This window comes from Meleagris gallopavo, chromosome 2 (assembly GCF_905368555.1).
Source record: "Meleagris gallopavo chromosome 2, MGAL_WU_HG_1.1, whole genome shotgun sequence".
Lineage (NCBI taxonomy): Eukaryota > Metazoa > Chordata > Aves > Galliformes > Phasianidae > Meleagris > Meleagris gallopavo.
Window position 1 is genome coordinate 109,057,764 of NC_139405.1, and position 22,767 is coordinate 109,080,530.

The 22,767-nt window shown below is 45.9% G+C and overlaps 1 protein-coding gene across 5 annotated transcripts in view; it reads right to left on the reverse strand.

Moving 5' to 3' along the window:
* Positions 1–244: 244 nt before the first annotated feature.
* The window catches only part of ADGRF5 (adhesion G protein-coupled receptor F5), a 37,350-nt gene continuing 14,827 nt past the window's right edge, over positions 245–22,767 (reverse strand). For 3 of the 5 annotated variants that reach the window (XM_085218400.1, XM_085218402.1, XM_085218403.1), the window contains exons 2-21: positions 22,405–22,534; positions 20,087–20,174; positions 19,337–19,507; positions 18,493–18,669; positions 16,756–16,883; positions 16,224–16,282; positions 15,649–15,791; positions 14,738–14,950; positions 13,953–14,186; positions 12,396–12,560; positions 12,066–12,284; positions 11,127–11,345; positions 10,153–10,302; positions 8,937–9,130; positions 8,622–8,795; positions 6,267–7,631; positions 5,293–5,334; positions 5,146–5,205; positions 2,236–2,320; positions 245–1,569 (exon numbers count right to left, since the gene is read on the reverse strand). In XM_085218400.1, the coding sequence (XP_085074526.1) occupies positions 1,490–1,569; positions 2,236–2,320; positions 5,146–5,205; positions 5,293–5,334; positions 6,267–7,631; positions 8,622–8,795; positions 8,937–9,130; positions 10,153–10,302; positions 11,127–11,345; positions 12,066–12,284; positions 12,396–12,560; positions 13,953–14,186; positions 14,738–14,950; positions 15,649–15,791; positions 16,224–16,282; positions 16,756–16,883; positions 18,493–18,669; positions 19,337–19,507; positions 20,087–20,174; positions 22,405–22,509 (4,071 nt within the window). In that variant the 5' untranslated portion in view covers positions 22,510–22,534 and the 3' untranslated portion in view covers positions 245–1,489. The remainder of the gene's footprint in view (positions 1,570–2,235; positions 2,321–5,145; positions 5,206–5,292; positions 5,335–6,266; positions 7,632–8,621; positions 8,796–8,936; positions 9,131–10,152; positions 10,303–11,126; positions 11,346–12,065; positions 12,285–12,395; positions 12,561–13,952; positions 14,187–14,737; positions 14,951–15,648; positions 15,792–16,223; positions 16,283–16,755; positions 16,884–18,492; positions 18,670–19,336; positions 19,508–20,086; positions 20,175–22,404; positions 22,535–22,767) is intronic. The other 2 variants (XM_085218401.1, XM_010708146.4) reach the window with 1 other exon arrangement.

Consider the following 22,767-nt stretch of genomic DNA (forward strand, 5'->3'; position numbering starts at 1 on the left):
GAGCTGGGATGAAGGATTGGGCCAGCTGAACAAATGTAGCCAACTCACCAACATGCCACACTCCCGAGGTGAGCAACCTGTTGGTGAGCCCACTGCTCCCGTTGGCTGTGCCAATGACCTGGTTCTTGTCGCTGAGGGTGGGTAAGACAGCTATAGAGTGGTTGCTAATTGGCTAATTGCGTTTCAGCTCTAGTGTTAGTATCTACATCTTCAAAGAAAAAGAAACTGCTTTCAATATCAATGATACAATTGATTGATGCTTGTTTATTGTCTGCATTCGTCACCATCTGCCCCTACCAAACCATCACACGTGCCTTGAGAATAGGCAACAGTTTCCCATCCTGGTTCATTCCAAAGTCCTGGGAACAAGTTCACCACCAGTAAGCATAGTCCTGATTCCCCAGGAACCAAAAGGGGCTGTACCTGACAGTCTTACTTGGTATTGGCCTCAAATTTAAATCTCTGTGCATTGTGGTGTGTAACACCTCAATGTGCTGCATGTATTTTCAGGCTCCTTCATAGCCCTCTCTTGAAACAGGAGTCCTGCCTTGTAAAGGCATACAGGCTTGGAAATAACTGATTCCACAAATGTAGTCACAGAACAGTAATTTATACAAAACCTTTCACCCTGCCTGGCACATGCTGGTTTATATTCATTGCAGAACTGACTCTCAGCACTCCCTGTGTGATTCTTCTCTGCAAGGAGACCTAAACGTACAGGCTATACAAGAGACTCCCTGCAGACGTAACAATAAATAATTACAGCTTCTTCTGTAGTAGAGGGCAGCAACCCTCTTTTTCTTACTATATTACATATCAAGGAGAAACAATTATAGTTAAAGATATAAAGCTTCCTTTTCTTCAGAAAGTGCTATGTGGAGCTTCCAGTACATTCTACATGAAAGAAACCCCGCAGGAATCTTCATGGTCTTCATTTTTTTTTTTTTTCTGGGTCAAAAGGGCTGATTTGAAATGGACTGTCTTGGTTGTGAATCTTTGGTTCCAGGAAATCTTTAACACAGCTTTCCCAGGCTCTAAGAGGAGGGCAGGTGGGAAGAGATGAGGTACTTGTTTATCTGCACAGCCCTTTGGAATCATTTGGAGATCTGATAGGGGAAATACTACAACTACTGCACTACAGTTGTGGATAGCACTGTGATTCATGGCTCAGTACTGCACAGAGCGAAGCACCCTCAAAGGTTGAGAATTCTTCAGTGGCTTCACCAGCACTTGAAGGTCTTCAAACCCTTCCAAGTCCAAAACCTCTCACTATCTCTTCTGCTGTTGACAGCTCCTGTAAAATTCCACCTCACAAAGCTTCCCTGCCTTACACGGAACCAGAGCAGGTTGGTCCAGAAGAATGCACCCAGGCACAGTTTGGTCAATGGGAAGCAGCCCACTGCTTGATGACTCACAGATGCTTTTTGTGTGTATCACGGAAAGGGCAGAGGTCCTTTCACAGTTAAATGGTTTATCATTTGCTTGTGCTTCAGTTGAGCAAAGAATCTGACTTGGAGGTGTTCTCTGTGGAAGCACTGGATGGCTCTGAAGAAGATACTGTGTATTTTCCTGCAAAACAAGAAAGCGATCAGATCGAAGGACAGACAGAGTGAGGTATGCTGGTATTGGCACATTGGAACAGGTTGCCCAAGGAGGCTGTGGATGCCCCATCCCTGCAGGCATTCAAGGCCAGGCTGGATGTGGCTCTGGGCAGCCTGGGCTGCTGGTTGGCGACCTGCACACAGCAGGGGGTTGGCACTGGGTGAGCGCTGGGGGCCTTTGCAACCCAGGCCAGTCTGGGATTCTATGGTTCTGTGATAAAATCATATCTGAAGTGGTGACATCCATGCAATGACTGCCAGCTAACCTCTGACAATTCCAAGTTCCAAGGTCGGGGGGAATACCAACACACTTACCTGAGGAGCACTGATCATGATAATATGAAGCTCAAAACAAAGCTCAATTGGTGGCTTTTAGAACTGGTGAAATATGCCGCAATCTGATGGCTGCGTTAGTGTTAGACAGTTGCCCTGCTAGCACTGCTACAATTACAAGCAACTACACTAGTGATTCCACTGACTTGTGTTATTGCAGTTCCTTCTTAATAGAAGATGGAGTGCTATTTCTGGACGAACGGATAGATAGATTGATGGATAGGGATAAGCAAACCTTGGGAGTGGGAAGTTGGGCCAAACCTTGTCAGTGCTTTAACAGAAGAAATCTACTGTCACGTACCTGTTTTGCCAAATAAGTTGTTGAGTGTTCTTGAAAATGGATAGCTCATGGAAAACATTGGTGTCACCAGGATCAGGGATGTTGACTGAAAGAGAGAAATGGCTTTTTGTCAAATGCTTAGAACTTTCTTTGTAGTCACATGGAGAAAAGTAAAAGGTTAAAATAAAAAGCTGTTCTGCAGCACAGATGGGACAGGTTAGATGTTTGTATGGCATCAGTTCACTCATTTGCATGTTTATGATGACAGTGGAGGAGATAGACAACTTTAAACAAAACTACCCAGCACAAAAGTGACAGCCTATCTCTAACCATTGGTTAGCTGGGAACACGGTGTAAGCTTCAGGGTCAGTCACAGAATCACAGGGGTTGGAATGGACCTCTGGAGATCACTGAGTCCAATGCCTCTGCTATAGCAGGTTGCACAGGGAGGTGTTCAGATGGGTCTTGAATATCTGCAGAGAAGGAGAGTCCACCAGCTCCCTGGCAGGGGCTCTGTCACTGTCAAAGTAAGGAATTTCTTTCTCAAAAACGTGAAATTCCTATGTTCCAGTTTGTGCCTGTTGCCCCTTGTCCTGACACTGGGCACCACCGAAAAGAGCCTGGCCCTTTCTTCTTGACACCCGCCCTCTAGATATTTACAAACATTAATCAGATCCCCTCTCAGCCTTCTCTTCTCAGGCTAAACAGCCCCAGGTCTCTCATGCTTTCTTTGTACAGGTGATGCTCCGGGCCCCTCATCATCTTTGTGGTCTTCCACTGTGGCCTGACCTGGCAGGACACCGTTGGCCTTCATGGCCACAGAGCACCTTGGCTCACGGACAGCCTGTTGGCCACCAGGACCCTCATGTCCTTTTCTGCAGAGCTCCTCTCCAGCAGGTCAGCCCCCAGCCTGTGTGGTGCATGCAGTGATTCCTCTCCTGGTACAGTTATTCCTCTACACTGGCTCTTGTTGAACCTCACCAGGTTCCTCTCTGTCCAACTCTCAGCCTGCCCAGCTCTCGCAGACTGGCAGCACGGCCTTCTGGTGTGTCAGCCACTCCTCCCAGCTCCACATCATCAGCAAACTTGTGGAGGATGGACTCTATTCCTTCACCCAGGTCACCGATAAAGGCACTGAACAAGACTGGACCCAGCACTGGCTCCTCGTGAGCATCACTAGTTACAGCCCCCAATCAGACTGTGCCACAATCACAGACCTATCAGTGCCAGACAGTAGAACGTTCCGGTCCTGTATCCATCAAGGCGGGCAGTAAGGCTAGGAGCCGCGCACTTGGGATTGGCCATGAAGGCTGCTGGGAATCCGAAGGCAAATTGAACTCCACGCACTAGAGGGCGGCGGAATGCAACTCTGTTCAGGCCGGAGAGCTTTTGCTGCTAAAATGCTTCATTTTCAGAGCTGGCATTGTTTGAGAAATTAACGGGATTCCTTCAATAAGTATATTTTAAAAAAATACATAATTAAATGTCTTTCTCTGTTCAGACAGTCTCTGCTCACTAGGTTGAACCGTGGAGGGGGAAATAAGGGCTATATCATAAAGGGAGAGAGGAAGCAGGTAGATTAATAACATCTAAAAATTTTGATCGAGGACTTGGATCTTGCTTTATTTGTTCCTTTTCAGTAAAACTGCCATGGAAACGGGACAACCCCAAAGTCTGGGGCAGCTTCAATAGTGTCAGCTTCAGCTGAAAGTGTTTGGTCTGGGAGATTTTGTTTGAAAGGAATTCAGAACTGGGGTTGAAGGCTTAACAACTTGCTCCTTCTCCTTTATTCTGCTGGATGTGCCAGTACAGGAGGCAATGAAAAGCTACCATGCTTAATGATAGTTGTGTAAGTTATTCCTTCTGTCCTGGGGAAAATGAGGTTTTCCAGAGTTGAAATAGCATCACATCCAGCAGACATCATTTTCAGGACAGAGACAAGGAATGGCACTTTAAAAATGCATTAGGAAATATTCCTTGCTATGAATTCTCAGTGGAATTCCTTCTGCAGAAAATACTGGAATACTCAGAGTACCAGTTTAAAAAAGTCGAATTATTCTCAGAATCCTAAATGAAAAAATGTTCAGCGGAAGATAGCCAGAATTTTCTCATTGGTGCCCAATGGGAGGAGAAAAGGTGCTGGGCACAAATGCAAAATACAAAGAATCCCACTGAAAAAGAAAAATGGTTCCACTGTAAGCAAAGTCAAACAAAGGGCAGATGGGGCAGAGAGGCTGGGGAGTCTCCATCCCTTGAGCTATTCTGAGTTTTCTTAAGCAATACTTCAGCAGATTCTTCTGAATAAATTCTGTTCCTGTACAAAGTGAAAACTCAACACCATGAGAGTGATTCAGACACTACAAGAGTGACACAGACATTTCTCCTACAATCTGAATGAGATGACCCCCAGAGGCTCCTCCCAACCTCAGCTGTTCTGTGATTGCAAATGGACACGATTTGGACAAAATGTTGTTTCTTCCTCCCATTTTGTATTCTAAGAATCAGTGCTGGCTAAGCTATCAGCTGCCTTAGGAGTCCCAGCAGCAGCATGGCCATTCTTCCCTGCCCCAAGAAATTCCTTCTGAATTTTTCTTACATCGTGAATAATTAATGATACCCCTGGAATTGTCTTTTTTCTAACTTAAAGTTCCATTACATTTTGTACTTAATTTCTTATGAAATTCAATATGTTTTCATATACTGCTCTAGATCAATTTCCACCAAGCTCCTTCTCATTTTTGACCAATTATTATAAGTGAAACGATGAACTTTGAAAAGGGAAGTGTATTCATATCTGTGTTGTTAATTTCTTTCTCTGGTCAGTTCTAAAAAATAATTCAGCATAAAGTGCAATGGACTTAGTAGACGCATGGAGAATGTTGGGTTATTCAACAGTAACTTAGAAATATGCTCTTAAATCAAGCATTTCACCTTTGTTTGTTGTGAACTCCATCTGGATAGTGAATTCCTCTTCAGCAGGGCTTCTTTTATCTATTGGTTCAAGGAAGAAAAATGCAGTAACTATGTACAAATTCCAACAGTCTGTCACATAATACTGGAAATAGTTTGAGTTCTTACCTTGTTGTCCCATAGCGTCCCAAATACCAAAATGAATAATCCCTAGGAAACAGAAAATGACATATTTGACAACATCAACTTTGTTCTGCAGTGCCTCACAGTTATCTCAAACATTGTCCATGCTGACTATTAAAACTCCAGACTCTCGGATAGAAGGTGTTTTCAAAGTGCATTTCACATAATGATGGACTGCTGATGTGGCTGGAGTTGTCCAGGATGGACTGAATATCTGGTTTAGAAGACGACCCAGGTAGTTTGCTAGCATTAAGTACACTTGGAAGAACGGGTATTTGTACGTGGGAGGCAGGCCCTTCCTATTTTTCCAAGCTGGAAGGTGCACAATAGAAAAGGCAAGAGAGATTGGTCTGGAGTGTACAGTTTTGAGGACATCCTTAAGAGACAGAGCAGACATAACTATTGTTGTCTTTAAGAAATCCTGTTGTATCTAGATTCTACTGGCCAAATTTCTGGTTGTAAAAACCATGCTGACTGAAAGTTTATCACATGGGTTTGGTCAGTTCCTCTCTTATTAGCACTACTCAGCTGTTTTGGGGGGTTTTCATGTAGTTTATACTTCCTCATTATTTGAACCCACAAGAGGATCATGTGATGCCTCCAGAGGCACTGTAATAACAGCAGACACTTGATGAGTTGTAGCTTGCCCAACTGAAAATAATGGGGCTATTTTCCTCATCTTCAGGATAGGAGTTCTTGCCGAAAGTATTGACAAAATTAGAAGTTATGTCTGTGCCAGATTGATCTACAAGGCACGTCTGTTAATGAAGCTGATGATACAAGGTGTTTCTGAATGCCTGGAATGGGTTTCCCAAAGAGCCCTTTGGGAGTGAAGATGTGTAAGACAAGCCTGAGCTTTCCTGTGCTGTTTTAATTCCCCTCAAGCACAGCACTACAGGAATGTCACTACTTGTTAAATGGGCATAAGATGAAACAAACCATGCCTATGTGTAACTCACCTGCAAAGCGTTGAGCAGAGCAAAGAGGATGTGGAAAGCTTGGTGGCTATTTCTGATGATGGTGGTAAGACCAAATCCCCAGGTGAGGCCTAAGAGTGGTGTCAAGATGATGAGACTTTTGCAAATTTGAAACAAGGTCTTCTTCTCTTGCTTGTTTGTCCTGTCCCCAATGTTTGGCCTTAGTATTTTTATTATCACAACTGCGGTGATGAACAAATTCATGGCCACGATGACCAGGGCAGGTATGACAAAGGCCAAGACAGCTTTACTGTCCTCCCAGTTGAGCCAGCAGGCATCCTTTCTGGTGTAAGTGTCCCACGGCAGCGTGACAGCAATGGTGGTGACTGCGAAGACAAAGGGGCACCCATAACCCAGGCAGAACACCACTGCTTTCTGACACGTCTTGCTTGTGTTGTGTAAGATGAAGACTAGTCTGTAAAAAAGGATGAGGCCGAGGCTGAGCATCCAGAAAAAGCCACACAGGTAGAATAAATGGATGAAGAACGTGGCTGCAACACAGATATCTCTTCTTCTCTGCATGCTGTGTTCGCTGATGGAGGCAGTGACAATGAACCAAACGTCAGCAATTAGGAGAGATGTCGCTGTGTTGAGAATACAGACGTGACGCATGTAGGAGGTTGTGTTGTTTGTCACAGTTTTCCAAACTAAGGATTCAATTACAATACAGACCACTAAACTCAAGATTGAAATGGCCAGGCCAATGTGGGTAATGTAATCTTCAACGGAATTTTTAGCAGGTTTATCCGGTGACATCAGAATGGAGAACGGTGTCAGGTGATTGCAGGAACAAATGACATTGTCTTCTTCCTCTGTTAGTGTGCAACTTTGATTATCCCAGCTTCCCCTACTGTTGTTGAGGTTGAAGTCCCAAAAGACACATTGGGGTGCCTTCAGAGATAGGTTTTCTTTCTGAAAGGTCATATTAATATGGAAGTTCTGGTTTCTCTCACAGCTCAGAACTGTTGATATCACCAAACTGTTCACATACATGTCCACATTCACAGGCAATATATGACCAAGCGCTGAGTAGGCCACACTGACAATGGTTGAATTTGGAGGCAGAGTCTCAATTTTATCAATCAGCACACTAGCTGTGAGGTTTCCTAGGCGTCTGAAGTCCTTATTATAGTCTGCGTGGTTATGTTCTGTGACAACCATACCTTGCAGCTCAAGGGTTTCAGTGGACACATGTGGAATGCTGTAATTAACCGGTAGGAGGTTCTCAGAAAATCTTTCCACCGCGTTCAGTAACAAAGAACTTGTGGGTGTCCGCTCTCGATTCAGGTCAACCCAAAGTTCCTTCTTAGAATCAGCAACAATAACGTCCACTGTAGTGAAGTAATCCTGTAACAACAGAACAATAATGCTGCAACTGAAATCTTGTACAAGTACTTGTTTTTGATGATAGTTTCTGGATTGGATGAGAATTGCCTGTTGAAAAAGCCCTACGTGTTCTTCTTTTGTTCAGTCCATATGGAATATTCAATTATTAATCTTCTGCACACCCTATTTTCAAGGCAAGGCTTCCAAAGTAATTTGCTTAGCTTGTTTTTATATGTTAATTTTGTCTTTTCTCCAGCCTTCTTTCCCAGGCCTCAACCTTTATGCTATATGTGATTTTTTTCTATCTCACTCTCCAACTAGAAAAGAAGTCTTCTTGCACACTTCTGCTCAGAAGAGCAGTGCTATTCCTCCACACCTGACAATCAAGGCTTACAAGCATTTCTATGACATGTTTTGCTGTTCAGTTGTTGTAACATCAGTTGATTTCCTTTGCATCATTGTGGACCCTGGAATTTACTCTCCCTATCCTTCTTTAAGCCCTATTTTCTATTCTCTCTCCTACTCCATCATTCATAGAATCATAGAATCAGCAAGGTTGGATAAGACTCACAAGGTCATCCAGTCCAATCATCCACCAATGACCAATATTTCTCAGTAAACCATGTCCCTCAACACAATGTCTAACTGTTCCTTGAACACCTCCAAGGTCAATGACTCCACCACCTCCCTGGGCAGCCCATTCCTTGGCCTTTCCTCTAATCTTGAATCCTAGAGGCATTTATGGGCCCCTAGAACATTTCTAGCTGCTAAGCTAGAATACAGCAATCTCTCTTTCATGCTTAAGCCTAGTCTTCATCATCTTGAGCTTTCATAAATACTTGTTTCTTTGCTGTCATTTAATCATTGTGGCCACTTTGTCTTGTTCCTTTAATTCCCTCCTGTTCCTGACTCTAACCAACCACAGCAGTCCATCAGGAGGAATGTCATTCTTTATGACAAAAGAGGCCAAAGGCGTTGATGAGTATTAACAAGTGTTAAATAAAACCTTACGATGATAGTGGACTTCTCTGCTTCTACTGGAATAGAAGAGATGTTGTAGAGGATGGTAACAATTGCAGCAAGGTTTGCAGAAGAATTGTCATCTTGCAGCAGTACTATCTGATTCTTCAGGTTCTGAAGGAAGTTAGGTAGGCCGATTTTTGCACTGGGACTGTTGACCAAGGACTGGAACAGAAGATAGCAGTGTATCACATGTATGCAATTTGCCTGGAGCTTGATCCTCCTTCGTAATGGCTACAGCTATACTAATAACACAGAGAGCACCATACTGCTAAGAGGTAAACTTTGCCCCTCCAGACACCTCACCTCTGCCATGAGCAGCAGGTTGTTTATCTGTTCGGACACGCAGTCATTCTTTTCCATCTTCCATGACTTGCTGCAGCACTTGTAAATTTTGCTGCCTCGGAGAAAAGTAGTATTTAAAACAGAGCACGACTTTATTAACACGTCTCCTTCCCTTCCAAAGGTTTTGTTTTCTGAGCAGGAAATGATGTCCTTATCTGTATTGAGAAAAAGACATCAAGATGGAAAACTGAGAAGCATAGAGGTGAATAATTTACCTCCCCTCAGATAAGTGACCACACAGCATTCTAAGTTCTTTATATTAGGATTTTGGTTTTCTCTTTTCATTAATTATGACCTTTCAGTAGGAATATGCCTCAGAAGTTGGTGGTTTTTTTTTTTCCCCAATAACTTCCAAGCTTTCACTGCTCTCCATAGTAAAAATATACAGAAAGATTAATTTATATCTTCAAACATTCTTCCAAGGCCTAAGCGGGATCTTTTTTGAGAGCAGGGAAATATTCTGGGTCCCTGTATCCTGGTTCCTCTGCTATGGGCCTGTGGTGTTTTGCTGCTCAAGGAGAAGCTGCAAGCAAAACCTGGTGAAAAGAATGTTGGCTTCTAAATTCTCATGCCAATTTTTTTTTCAATCATGAAATGAGAAAGAAAGCCCCTTGTTTTGGGGTACTTGATTGAACTGCCAAATGAATTTAGGCTCCATCCATTGGATTGCACTGCACCACAGGGGTGGGGTTGTGACTGCATTGACCACTCAGAACTGTAAGTCTCTTCGTATCTGTGATCGTTTCTAACCTAAGAGTATGTTTATTTTGCTGAGGGACTCAGTTGTGCTGTAGCTCTCATAGGAAGCTCATTAAGGTCTTGATAGTGATGCCTTAACACCTTTTTGATGAATTAGTGTCTGCTAATTGGCTTTGATTGGGTTATTCACAGTAGCTGCCACTTAAAATCAAGTGTCTGCATATATATATGTGGCAATGTCACACAACTGCCTGCTCCAGCAAAGACAGAACATCTTGTTGAATTATTATTTTTTTAATGTCAGCAAAATGTGTGTTTTCCTCTGCATTCCAAAATTTCCAGCCAGAAAGGAGACAAAAGTTCTTGGCAAACAAGAACTGTTCCTGCTAGGTGTCACCCCTGATTAAACTACTGACATCTGCTGTACCAGAGATACTGGGATTTCCTATGTAGCAGCCAAAAGGAGCTCTGTGCTTACCAGGTATCAGGTTCAGCTGTATCCTCTCGCTGTTGACCTCCTGCCCAATGCTGTTCACAAACTTGCAGTATGCCTCGAGCTCCTTTCCCCTGCATTCTGTTTCTGTGTAATTGTACGAGTAGCACAAGAAATTTCCTTGCTCCTTTTTTGCTGCATGGAAGGTTTGAGGTGGGTTAGGACTGGTTCTGGCAGCAGAAAGCTGACATTTCTCTCATGTCTGTCTATGGATCTTTTGAACTCCCGATCTGCCCCAGTCTCCCATTGCTTCTCAGTATGCCCCAACTGCAGCCTCCTCCAGAGAGGACCCAACACATCTCAGCAACCCAACAATCCCTCCATCTCCCCCTGCTCACACTTCAGCCTGTTGTCTTTTTGCTCCTGCCTGCTTTCTGAAATAGTTTAGCTGTTCTGCGCTCACTTCTAATCCAGCTATTTTGTCACCTGCCTGAAAACTTCCAGTCTATAGAGGTGTACCAGGGAAGCCAAACACCCACAATAAGATTAAAGACATGGAAGCCTCAGCTGCTGGAGATGGTACCTACAACCACAAAGAAGACAGATCTTTGAATTGTATCCTGATCTGTTATTCTACATTTTCTGGAAATTAGTGGAAAGTCATAAGCAACACTTCCTTGATACTCATTTCAAACAGGTGGCAGAGAGGAATATAAAAGAAAATAAATGTAGTTCAGCATTCCCTAACCGGAACAGTGCTGATGATGCTTCCCTCCCACTGCCCTGCACGGTGTGCCTCATTGCTATGGCAGCACTTCAATTACTCTTCTGAGCCACAGTAATTTCCTAGGCCTGGAAACCATCCTAAAAAAGCCCATTTCTGTATCTTTTCATACCCTTAGTGGTACTCACAGGCAGTCGTAATATTGGTTACATGAACATAAAACAACGAAAAACGACAGGGTCTGGGTTGTAGTATGTACTGTAACTAATGATTCCACAAGTTTACCCTTTCTTACCAGCTGGAAATTCTTTTTCTTGCACCACTATTTTAACACCATAATCTTCCATGGTGTTAGCACTTATGCAGCAGTTGATGTCTTGAGGCGTTCCGCACACGATAGGTGCTTCAACGGGATCTATCCAGATGTGCTGCTTCAGGGGCAAGGGAATCACATTGATTGTCACGCTGGCAGAATTGTTCAGGGAGTCCTGGGAGAATGTGCAGACGTAGGTGCCTGAAAGCAGTGACACAAAAGCCACATCTTAGTCAGTGGAAGGGCTCCTCAGCTTCTGCATGCTCACCAGCCCATCAGTTTATCAGTTACGGCACAAGTACAGTCCTGGCAGTATTGGGGTTTTCTGTTCTTGAGCAATTTTAATTTTAATTCTCATTCTTTGCATCTCCCATGATGAGGTATCTCAGCTATTTGCTGTGCTGGGGATGCTGAGCTCTTGGAGCGTGTCCAGAGGAGGGCTACTAAGATGGTCAGAGGGCTGGAGCAGCTCTTCTATGAGGAAAGGTTGAGGGAATTGGGCTTGTTGAGCTTGGAGAAGAGAAGGATCCAGGGAGACCTCATTGTGGCCTCCAGTGCTTGGAGGGAGCAGATAAAGAGGAGGGGGAACGGCTGCTTGTGAGGATGGGTGGTGATAGGACAAGGGGAATGGTTTTAAAGTGAGCCAGGGGAGGTTTGGGTTGGATGTGAGGAGGAAGTTTTTCATGCAGAGGGTGGTGAGGCAGTGGAACAGGTTGCCCAAGGAGGCTGTGGATGCCCCATCCCTGCAGGCATTCAAGGCCAGGCTGGATGTGACTCTGGGCAGCCTGGGCTGCTGGTTGGCGACCTGCACACAGCAGGGGGTTGGGACTGGATGAGTGCTGTGGGCCTTTGCAACCCAGGCTATTCTATCATTCTATGATTTCATTGCCTTTGTAGCTGGTGTAAGCCACGTTCACTCACCGTTCCAGTCTTGAGTGGCAGTGCTCACCTCGAGCACGGATGTGGCTGTGGATTTGTTGGTTGTAATGCACGCAGCGCATTCTACTGCTTGTATTCTATCTCCAGAATGGATTTCCCATCTGATGCTGTCATAATTGCTCACATCACTTTCACATTTTAGACTGAAGCCATATCCCACAGAAACTGATGTGTTTACGCTGGAAGATATTCTTACCTGGGCTGAGACAACACAAGATAAATGTCATTATATTGAGGGCCGCTTGTCAGAATCATTAGTTTGCACTGAAGAGAGCCTCAGACAGCAGGTGGTCTCTTGGTGCTCCCTCTTACCTTCTCGGAAGTATGTAATTTGGATGTCCCAGCTGCTCCGGGCGCCGTGCCCTGTCTGCAGCTCACACGTGTATGTTGTCACCGTACCCGACTGCTCGGCCAAGCACAGCGAGTCCATCACGTTGAGCTTGTATTCAGTGCAGTTACTGCTGAAACTGGGGACTCCTAGAGAGAAAGATAACTAATCGAAGGTCAGGAGGTGTCTAACAGCAGTTGGGTTCTTCTTAAAATTCCAAGCAGTCACAATAGATTAGGAAGCCCTGTGGTTTTGTCAGCACCCTCTGACAGAATGCCACTTGAACACATCGGCGCCGAAGTCCTTTATAATCCTTCACTCTGGAAGTGCTCACAGAAGTCTCAAAGGCCCAATGCCCCTGCTTTCAGCACTGCTCTGTGGCCAAAATTAATTTAACTTAGAGCCACAGCAGAGCTTGGATGTGTCAGGATGGGCAACATGTTGCCCAAGGAGGCTGTGGATGCTCCATCCCTGCAGACGTTCAAGGCCAGGCTGGATGTGGCTCTGGGCAGCCTGGGCTGCTGGTTGGTGACCTGCACACAGCAGAGGGTTGGGACTGGATGAGCCTTTGCAACCCAGGCCATTCTGGGATTCTATGAATTAAGGGTGTTCTGGATCAGCCTGACCTCACTGCCGTATGTAGAAAACAAGGTAGGCAGTACAGGAGGAAAGCCACTGAGGAAGCTTGGCAATAAAGGGCAAATAAGGGCTCTTGCAGCCCAGCTTTCACCTCTTTCTGCAAGCACTGCTGCACACCAGTGGCTGTGCTCCGTGGGAAGGACTGTGCATGAACTTTGAAGGTTTATCTGTATGTCCCACTTTCTGATAAAGTCCTTTTACAACAAATGTTTAGCACAGACAGAAAATCCATTCCCATAAAACATTTAAGGAATCCATACCCAGTAAATACTAAAGAGGGCATTAAGCTGGTTACAATGGACTTTTGTGAGATTCTCTATTGATGTTATTTCGTAACTCTCTGCAACACATAGTGCTTGGAGATATATTAACTCTTACGTTCATGCTATTAGAAAGCCTACTGGGAAGTCTGACTCAATTGGTTTGTGATGGATCACAGCCCCATGTGGAGTCAGTTTTTAGGTAAGCTGGAGCAGTTTTGAAGGGTACTACTCATCCCTCTTGGTTTCCCCATCTTGTTATGTGGTACACAGAGACTTTCCGTCCCCAGGGATGACTCTGCAGATGATCATAGACACCCTTACAGCTCATTGTTTCTCTCAAAACCAGAAGATGCAAAAATTAGCTTTTTGGACAGTCATTGTGATGATGGTCTAGACGGCTGTTTCCAGTCAGGATGGCACAGATGTGAGTATCAATATCTGCGCAGTGCATGGAGATGCCCAGCATCCTACCTACACTTGGGCAGTGCAAATGGAGTCTGTACACACTTAGCCCCAGTCTGGGGCGCACCCCATGCACACCTTAGGTTCAGACCTCTGGGCTAGCTGCTGCTGAGCTGCAGGAGGTCTCTGACAGACATGCAAACCAAGGAGTGAAAGGCAACCTTTTGTAAATCTCACCTGTAATATTGATTGCTCCATTCACCTTCCAGTCACCAGTAAGCAGTGGTAATTGTCCATCAATGCAACAGAACAGCACAGGGCTGTTTGCCTGTATCTCAGGGCTGTTGCAGCTAACTTTATCATTGTTTGAGTGCGAAATGATACGTAGTGGAGAGACTTGGATTTCTTCTGTGCCTCTGTATATCAGATTCATAGACAGATATCTGCTTGTAAAAATGCATGTGTAGGTACCTGTAAGACAAAGACAACATCTTTACAAGGAGCACATTTTGCTGTCAGTTCCTCTACATTTGGATTTGTGAACTGGGAGCTACTTTACATCGAGTTTTAACATAGCACAATGCCACCCACTTCCCTTACGCTGATTTTCAAAAAGCTCTAAACAAGAGCATCTGAAAAACCAAACTGTGGGCTCTTCCTACTTGGGTTATGTTTGCAAAGGGGACGAGGGCCTTTGAGCCAAAATGCAGTCACAGCCTCAGTTACCTCACACAGAGGACAAGGCAGCCTCACTGCTGAGCAGCCACTCCTGTGATGTGATAGGGGACACTGGCACCAAAAATACCCATGTCAGTCTTCCACATCCACTGCAGGTCAGCAGGTGGTTCATTACAGAAAACAATCAGACCAACAAACGACCAAAAGGTGACAGGGAAATGATGAGGGATGCTCTATTTTTCTGTCTTAGTCCAGGGAGTCGCAGTCACCGCATGCCCCTGCTCCCCATAGAATTAGTGACACTAGAGATTTGCATCTGCACTTTTACTGATAGGAAATCGTACCAGAATCCTCCTGTGTAACGTTGATAATTGTAAGAACTGCCTGTGACGTCGCAGTGTTATTGTCTGTCTTCATGGAGTGCCGCGAGCTGTTCAGGATGATCTGACTGCCATGATACCAGGTCGTGTTCTCAGCCGTGGCGTTTACCTCACACATCAGTTGGATGGCATCCCCTTCAAAAATGTGGGCAGGACTCACAGTGAAGTTTGTGCGATCTGGGAAGACAAAGTGCAGCATTCTGCATTATTGCATGGTGCCTTTCATTGTAGAAATCCCAGCCGTTCTGTAGCTGCACACAGTCTTGGCTGCAGGGCACTGCCTCTGATAGCAGATACTACACTTTCCACAGGATCTTCTTCTACCATCTGCATCAGCCAAAGAGTCCAGACAGCTTTATGAAGGTGGACTTGTAACAGCTCTGCTTTCCAAGGAGAAAATCTGGGAGGAGAAGCAACCCAAGGAGAGGGCCCTCAGAGAGAGCTGGGTCAGTGCTCAGACCATGAGAGATGGGGGCACTTTATTGGGCACTGTGCTGCAGCAGCTTGGACAAAGTGCCAAGGAAATCAGAGGGAACACGTTCTTTAAGGCAGCTGCTTGCTCTGGCATGATGGTGTGGAGAGTATGGGCAGCCTGACATGCAAAGAGCTCAGTTCTGGAGCTGAGCTCAAGGGATTCAGTCGCTCTCCCACGGAGATATTGCATCAGGGTTTAACGGAGTATCTGGAAGGGTTTGGTTTTCAGTCAGAAATGCTGCATGCATGGCCATCTCATTCAAATTCTAAGCTTTGGTAAAATGAAGCACAAGGTGAAATGAAACAGATGAGAAATAAACAGTTTTTGTAGGTCCAGAGTTAGATAATCAACAACATAAGGTGAATGCTGAAGGGAAAGACTGAGAGCGTTTTGCACTTACTCATTATTTCTGCTGTGAAGGAGGTGGGCACTATGTTGTATGGTTCGTCCAGGTACTGTGCTACAAGTCTGCTGGAATGCTCCAGCTGATGGAAGCTCGCTGATCCTGCCTCCACTCTGTAGTTCACATCAACACTCCCAGGCCTGAGCAGACAGAATGAAAGAAGCACCATGACCTGGCAGCCTTGCATACCAGAGTATTTCTATGCTGTGGGACCATCTTGTGTCAGGGACAGGAAGACATGAGACCCAAAGGCTCCCTTAGGACTCACAGCTTGCTCTGGTATATAAGAAGAATCATAGAATGGCCTGGGTTGAAAAGGACCACAGTGATCATCTAATTTCAACCCCCTCCATGTGCAGGGTCACCAACCACCAGACCAGGCTGTCCAGAGCTATGTTATCCATAGTCTTATTTTCATGCTAATGGTTGGGATTTCCTTTGCAGCTATACTTTTATTTCACATGTACATATTGTGCATGAGTTCTAAGCAGAGTGAGTGCAGGCTTTGCTGAGCTGTGTTGCCTTGAGGAGAGATTTGTGCCCCCTAGGAAAACATGAAATTGTTTACTTACCTGAAACCAGTTGTTGTTGCTGACACAAAGCCCGGTAAGCATCCGTAGCCAGCATTAAACTGTAAACAAAGACACATGACACGACTTGAATCCTCTGCATTATCACTCTAGCGTACCTAAAATAAGGAGCTCTCCTCCCAACATCGCTGTGAGCGAGAGCGTGCAGTGTATCTGACAGAATGGGCCTGGGGCTCTTGCCACTGCCAGCAGAATGCATTTATATGGATGGTTTCATTCTCTACACGCTCATGGGGATGTAAGCTGGAACCAATAATGTGATTTTTTTCATATTTTTGATGCAAAAGATTTCTGAATACTTCTTTGTCTTCCTGTGTGTTAAAACAAAGGGGAATTTTGTCCTTTCAGTGGAGCTAAGCTATGGCCCACTTCATAGCTACAAGTGCTGCAGTCTCTGCAGCTTCCCACTGCAAAGTGGGGCAGTGACAGTGACAAATCATGTGCTGAGACATAGGATAAATGCTGCTTTTTAAGAGGGCTTTGTGGCTTTATGGATGGAAAACAAAATCATTACCGCTTTATCGAGGTCAGCTTTGTATTTTTTGTATAGCTGTGAAGAATGATTCCTGAGATCATCGTGGAAGGCTGTGTCAAGTCTTACTGACATATTCATTACAGTGGGCTCTCCCATACCACATGAGTCTGTAAGGAAAGGCATAAAAATAAATCAAAAGCAACAATTACAATTAAAATTAGCTTTTTCTACTAACTTAAACCTAAATCTTACAACTTCCCAAGATTCATCTGTATGATAGAAAAGCTACAATTCTCATAATTTCCCACACCTACTTTAGATGTGTGCCATCTGCTGAATACCCACAGCTTCCCTGCAGCTAACACAAAGCTGTAGACTAGCTGTAGTGTTTAGAACACCACCAGAAAGTGATGTATTCAGAAGCTGATATGCAGCCTTCCTGCAGTGGTTGAACTGCTACACTGCTTCCGTTAAAGAGGGAATTTAGGTGAGTAATTTTGACCAGGTACTTAACTTACACATAGCAAAAATTGCATGGGATGAATCACCCCCTGTGTTTCACTGAAATTAATGTAAAAAATCCTTGATGGCTTCAGGAGGGTGATATTCTGGGTGAAGATTCATCCGCGGGAAGAGGAGAGTACAAAATATTTGGACATCAGAGCCCACTTTAGGACACGTCCATTCCATGCAGAGGAGGAATGTGTGCCCAGGGTCCTGGACTTCCAAAGGATCTGAATTTCCACATGATTCGGTGCCTTGTAGAGCTACCAGGTCTAATCCATGCAGTAAGAGCACGGTGTTGCTCTGTTTCAGAACAATTGCCTCTGAGTGCAGTAGCTAGCATGGGTGAGCTCTGACAGCGCTGGGCTGCCCAGCTTAGCTCTGGAGCTGCCTCTGTGTTCCTTTGCTCCAGCACAAGCAGTAGTGGCTTCCTCAAAGCATTCATGGGCTCTGCCTTGGGTTGCAGAAGCAACGGGTAGAGCTCCATTCCACTCCTGTTAGCCTGAATATCCAGTCAACAGCCAGCCTCCTAAAGAGTCACGAGCATCTCATCAGAGCCACAGAATGAAAACTAACAAAAGATATGTGCTGGTTTTATTTTTATTTATTTATTTATTTTTTCATTTGTTTTATTCCTTCTCTCCTCTGTAGTATTTTGATACAATTTGGTCACATGTGTAAGTTCTGTTAATGAAAATCTGAGAAGAAGAAACTGTCTTTGCTTAGCAGAAATTCCCACAGAGGCACATGAGGGACTGCAGGAGCTGGGGCTCTTGCATGGCACTACGTGTCTACACATAATTGTGTTGAGAGGGCCCCACATCACAAAGAAGCATAGAACCACAGAACAGCCTGGGTTGCAAAGGCCCCCAGCGCTCATCCAGTCCCAACCCCCTGCTGTGTGCAGGTCGCCAACCAGCAGCCCAGGCTGCCCAGAGCCACATCCAGCCTGGCCTTGAATGCCTGCAGGGATGGGGCATCCACAGCCTCCTTGGGCAACCTGTTCCACTGCCTCACCACCCTCTGCATGAAAAACTTCCTCCTCACATCCAACCTAAACCTCCCCTGTCTCACTTTAAAACCATTCCCCTTGTCCTATCACCACCCACCCTCGTAAACAACCTCTGAAAGAAAAGAAAGATCCAGAGCATTTCTACCCGCTTTCCACATTCATGGGCAAGGAGGCAGCCCAGTGCTCTGCTCAGCTCTGCTCCATCTTCAAAGCAGCACAGGGGTGTGCAATGCTAAGGCTCAGCGCAATTTCTCCCTTACCTTTATTCTGAGGCTCACAGTAGGGCCCAAGGAAAGGCCTTTCCCTGGTGTAGCCACACGGCTGGTTGGGAGCTAGGCTGGTGGAAGGGCAGCTTATCAGGTCACTGCACCCCGTGCTTGGCCAGGCATATCCGCCTTCACAGGAACAGCAGCTCTCGTTCTCACTGGTCACACAGACTGGTGTTGGACAGACAGAGAAACACTGTGAGAATGACAGAATCACACAACATCCCAAGTATGAAGGCACCCCAAAGGATCCCTGGGCCATCTCGAATGTACAGAGATTCCTCCCTGCCCGTGTAAAGGCCTGGTGTGTTCATACACTGTCTGCTGCATTAATTGCTTGCATGTGATGTTTCACAACCACAGTTAGGTAACAAAACCTGCCTCGTACCCATAAGAATAAGCCTGGTGCCGACTGCATCTCACACAGCCTGCCAGGTGAGAGCAGAGCCCCTTGCAGTGATTTACACTCCAAACACAAGTGGGAGGGAAGGAAACAGTCTGATGGCTGTTGTCGCAGCTTCCTGAAACTTGAAAGTGACTCGAACTGCTTGTTATTTAAACTGGAGCAAAATTCTTTGACTCAAGCTTCCTCTGGCTCTGTCCCTTCCTTAGGAAAAGAAAAGCATTTGGGTCTACTAATGCTAACATTACGAAAGGAAAGCTGTGGGATGGGGGTAACAAACCACGCTGTGTGACAGAGCTTCGCTGGGTCTCTCACTGGGCAGCAGAGACCATTCTGTTTTGCTGACTTCTAGGCATGATGAGTAGTAAGAGTGGGAGATACAATACTGGCAAGCAAGAATGTCAGCCAGAATACAAAAATAAACAAGCAACCCACCTGTTGTAACGTTGATACTTGAAACTGTCATTTCTACATCTGAAATATTGGTTGAAAATGGAAGAGGGAGGTTTCTGAAATACTCTTTGATTGGTTCCAGGAAGGATGAATTCGTAAGGCTTACTTCAATGTCAATGGCATACTTCAGGGGTGGGGGGTCGAAAATGAGCACTGGAAGAGAAATGGCATGACACTGCAAAGCTGTGTGAGGGTAAATCCTAAACTGGGGGCTTCCCGGATGGCATTTGGCCCTTTGTTGCAATTTCACAGCAGCGAAGTTTGGCATTCTGTTTAGGAACACTTCCAACTTCCTGCTGTGTAGACATTCTGCACTACTTCTACCTCCTGCCTGTCCGACCACAGCCAGATATCTGTGGTCTCAGACCAATAGGAAGCAAATATAGATGGCATAAGATATTCAGAGAGAAGCCATCTCATCCACTGTCTCTCTTGAGTCAGTAAGTGGATGGATTATCAAAAAGAACTGAAGCTGCGCTGGGTTATCTTGTGACCCCACACTGCTCAGCAGCTTGTGCTTTGGTTTTCTTCCTATAAAGTAAGTTTCATCTTGCATAGGAACTTTGCTCATATGTATCCATTCATGACTGGGCAGAACTTCATGCCTCTCTTATTTCTTGTGTTTTTACTGCCTCCTCTTTCTGACTGCCTGTCTGGAAGCACTGTCCCAGCACTGACCTCACCCACGACTTGCTGGAAACCCGCTCTGCTGCCATACATACATGCACGTACCATTTCGCTTCTGCCTCTGCAGCTCTGGTTGGAAGCTTTCCTCTCCTCCTTCCCTGCCAATCTGTGGGAGAAACAGAGAGAAGAAGTTCTGTGAAAAAAAAAACAAAGTGAAGATTTAACTACTGTGGTTGGCATGAGAAAATAAGCAAAGAAAACCTTGCCATTAACAAACTCCTCCTCTGTAAGCAGAATGTTTGTGTCTTCTATGCAGGGAAATGCTAAACCCCACCATGGTTGAACAGGGAGGGGTGGCACAGGTTCGCCAGGCTGGGTTCACCCAGGGTGCAGCTGAGCGCCTTGCAGATCACTTTGCTTTTTCAGTCATGCCTTGAACTACACTGGCACTGATGTTAGCAAGGAAAGCCAGGGAACAAGCAAAGATTTAGGCAGGAAGTTTGCGGCTTGGCCAGTTTCTTGAGCCCCGCTGTAATCTTTGTTTACAGAAGGGGTGAATAGGCTGGCAGCCCTTCAGCCATCTCCGGGTACAGAGGAACCATCTGGCATGTGATTTGAGCTGGGCCCTGTGTCACGGTGCAGCGGCAGTGAAGCTGGCAAGGTGTGCAGTGCTTCTCCTGAGGTCAGTCGCCATGCACGGCCTTCTGTCATCCCCCTCCTCCCTCATGTTTGCACCCAGTGCTTTCCTTTGCAATTACTCTCCCCAGCAACTGCGGCGGTGCTAAGTGCTGCATCCTTCAGTACCTCACATAACTCAGACCAGAATAATGACTCATTTGCAAGGTGCACCAGAGATCAGTGACACTGAAAAACAAGGTACTGCTCTTTTCATGAAAAAATGTCAAAGTGCTCTGGGCTGCAGGTGGTTGGGAAAAGCAGAGCAAAGCACTCTGTCCCTAATTAGACAGGTGCCGTAGGGCAGGTGGGGCTGTGGCTGGCAGCAGTGTGTGCTGTGCAGAGTGGGCAGAAATGCATGGAGGGCTCTCACCTCCCTCTTCACCTCTGGTGGACGAGAAACTGGACATGAGCCAGCAGTGTGCGCTTGCAGCCCAGAAGGACAGCTGTGTTCTGGGCTGCGTTAAAAAAGGGGTGGCCAGCAGGGAGAGGGAGGTGATCGTCCCCCTCTGCTCGGCTCTTTGAGGCCCCATCTGCAGCACTGCGTCCAGGCCTGGGGCCCCCAGCACAGGAAGGACGTGGAGCTCTGGGAGTGGGTCCAGAGGAGACACTGAGATGGTCAGAGGGCTGGAGCAGCTCTGCTGTGAGGAAAGGCTGAGGGAACTGGGCTTGTTCAGCTTGGAGAAGAGAAGGCTGCAGGGAGACCTCAGTGTGGCCTTTAGTGCTTGGAGGGAGCAGATAAACAGGAGGGGGAATGGCTGTTTGTGAGGGTGGGTGGTGACAGGACAAGGGGAATGGTTTTAAAGTGAGCCAGGGGAGGTTTAGGTTGGATGTGAGGAGGAAGTTTTTCATGCAGAGGGCGGTGAGGCACTGGAACAGGTTGCCCAAGGAGGCTGTGGATGCCCCATCCCTGCAGGCATTCAAGGCCAGGCTGGATGTGGCTCTGGGCAGCCTGGGCTGCTGGTTGGCGACCTGCACACAGCAGGGGGTTGGGACTGGATGAGCGCTGTGGGCCTTTGCAACCCAGGCCGTTCTGTGATGATTCTCTTCTGGTCTTCTTCCAACTTGCCCAAAAGAGCTTGGATTCCAGTCACCCTGTCAGAGCTCAGGACCCTGGCACATTAGAGGCTGAGTCTGTTGGGCTTGAGTGGGTTTATAATATGTAAAGAAGTGTTTTACGTTCTACAGTAACTGTGATTGACCAAGGGTTGGTTGATCTGTATACTGTTTTTCTTTACAGACACTATTAACTCCTATTCAGTCGTTTGGTCCCTTTGTTTTCTGTTCCTCTTTTGGCCTCTATGGCTAGGGACCATTTGTACAGAAACTGTTCTGAACTCATGCACAGAACGAAGCACAGAGCAGACTCCTGTCACGCAGACTGCAGATGAGGCAGATGTCTGTGAGGGAAACTATGGGCAGTCTGCCCAGGAGCAGTGCCCAAACTGCTCTCACCTCAGCTGAGCCCAGGGGACAGCAAACTAAATCCCTTGTAGACTAACGCAAGTGAGACCCACAAGTTTTGCTCAATTCTTTCTGGTGAGGCTTTAAGTCTGGGAAGAAAAAGAGCCCAGTTCTTGGATTTCTATCCATTTTCCACACTGCAGAGATTCTCTGGTTTCAGTTTCCCCACTTTATCTCGTACTGCCCTCCTGGAAGGCTTTCTGGCAGTAGAGCAGAGCCGTATCAGCTGGGCTCTATGAGCAGAGACCAAATTAAAACCCATGGATCTGGGTTAGGATACTCACAGCAGATTGGGTGAGTAGGTCAAAGCCTGAGGCCTGAGACGTCTGGAAGCATGTTGTGGCCAGTAGAGACAGCAGGCGGAGGGCTGCAGTAACTGGGGATGGCATGTTGTTGTCAGCTTTGCTGTACAGCCTAGGAGGAAAGTGGAGAGGGATCATATTTTCAGCTGGCTCTCACACTGGGAAGTACTCACACACCCTACAAAAGCATTGCGTTGAGGCTATTCCAGCATGCTGCTCACTCCATCCCTGATGGAGTACAAAACAAAGTCTTTAAGAAAAAAAAGCACTGAGGAAAATCTCTGAAGGCTCGACAGTATGTGAGTGGTAACGTCAGCTTGTTTAGCAATCAAGTTAGCTTGACTA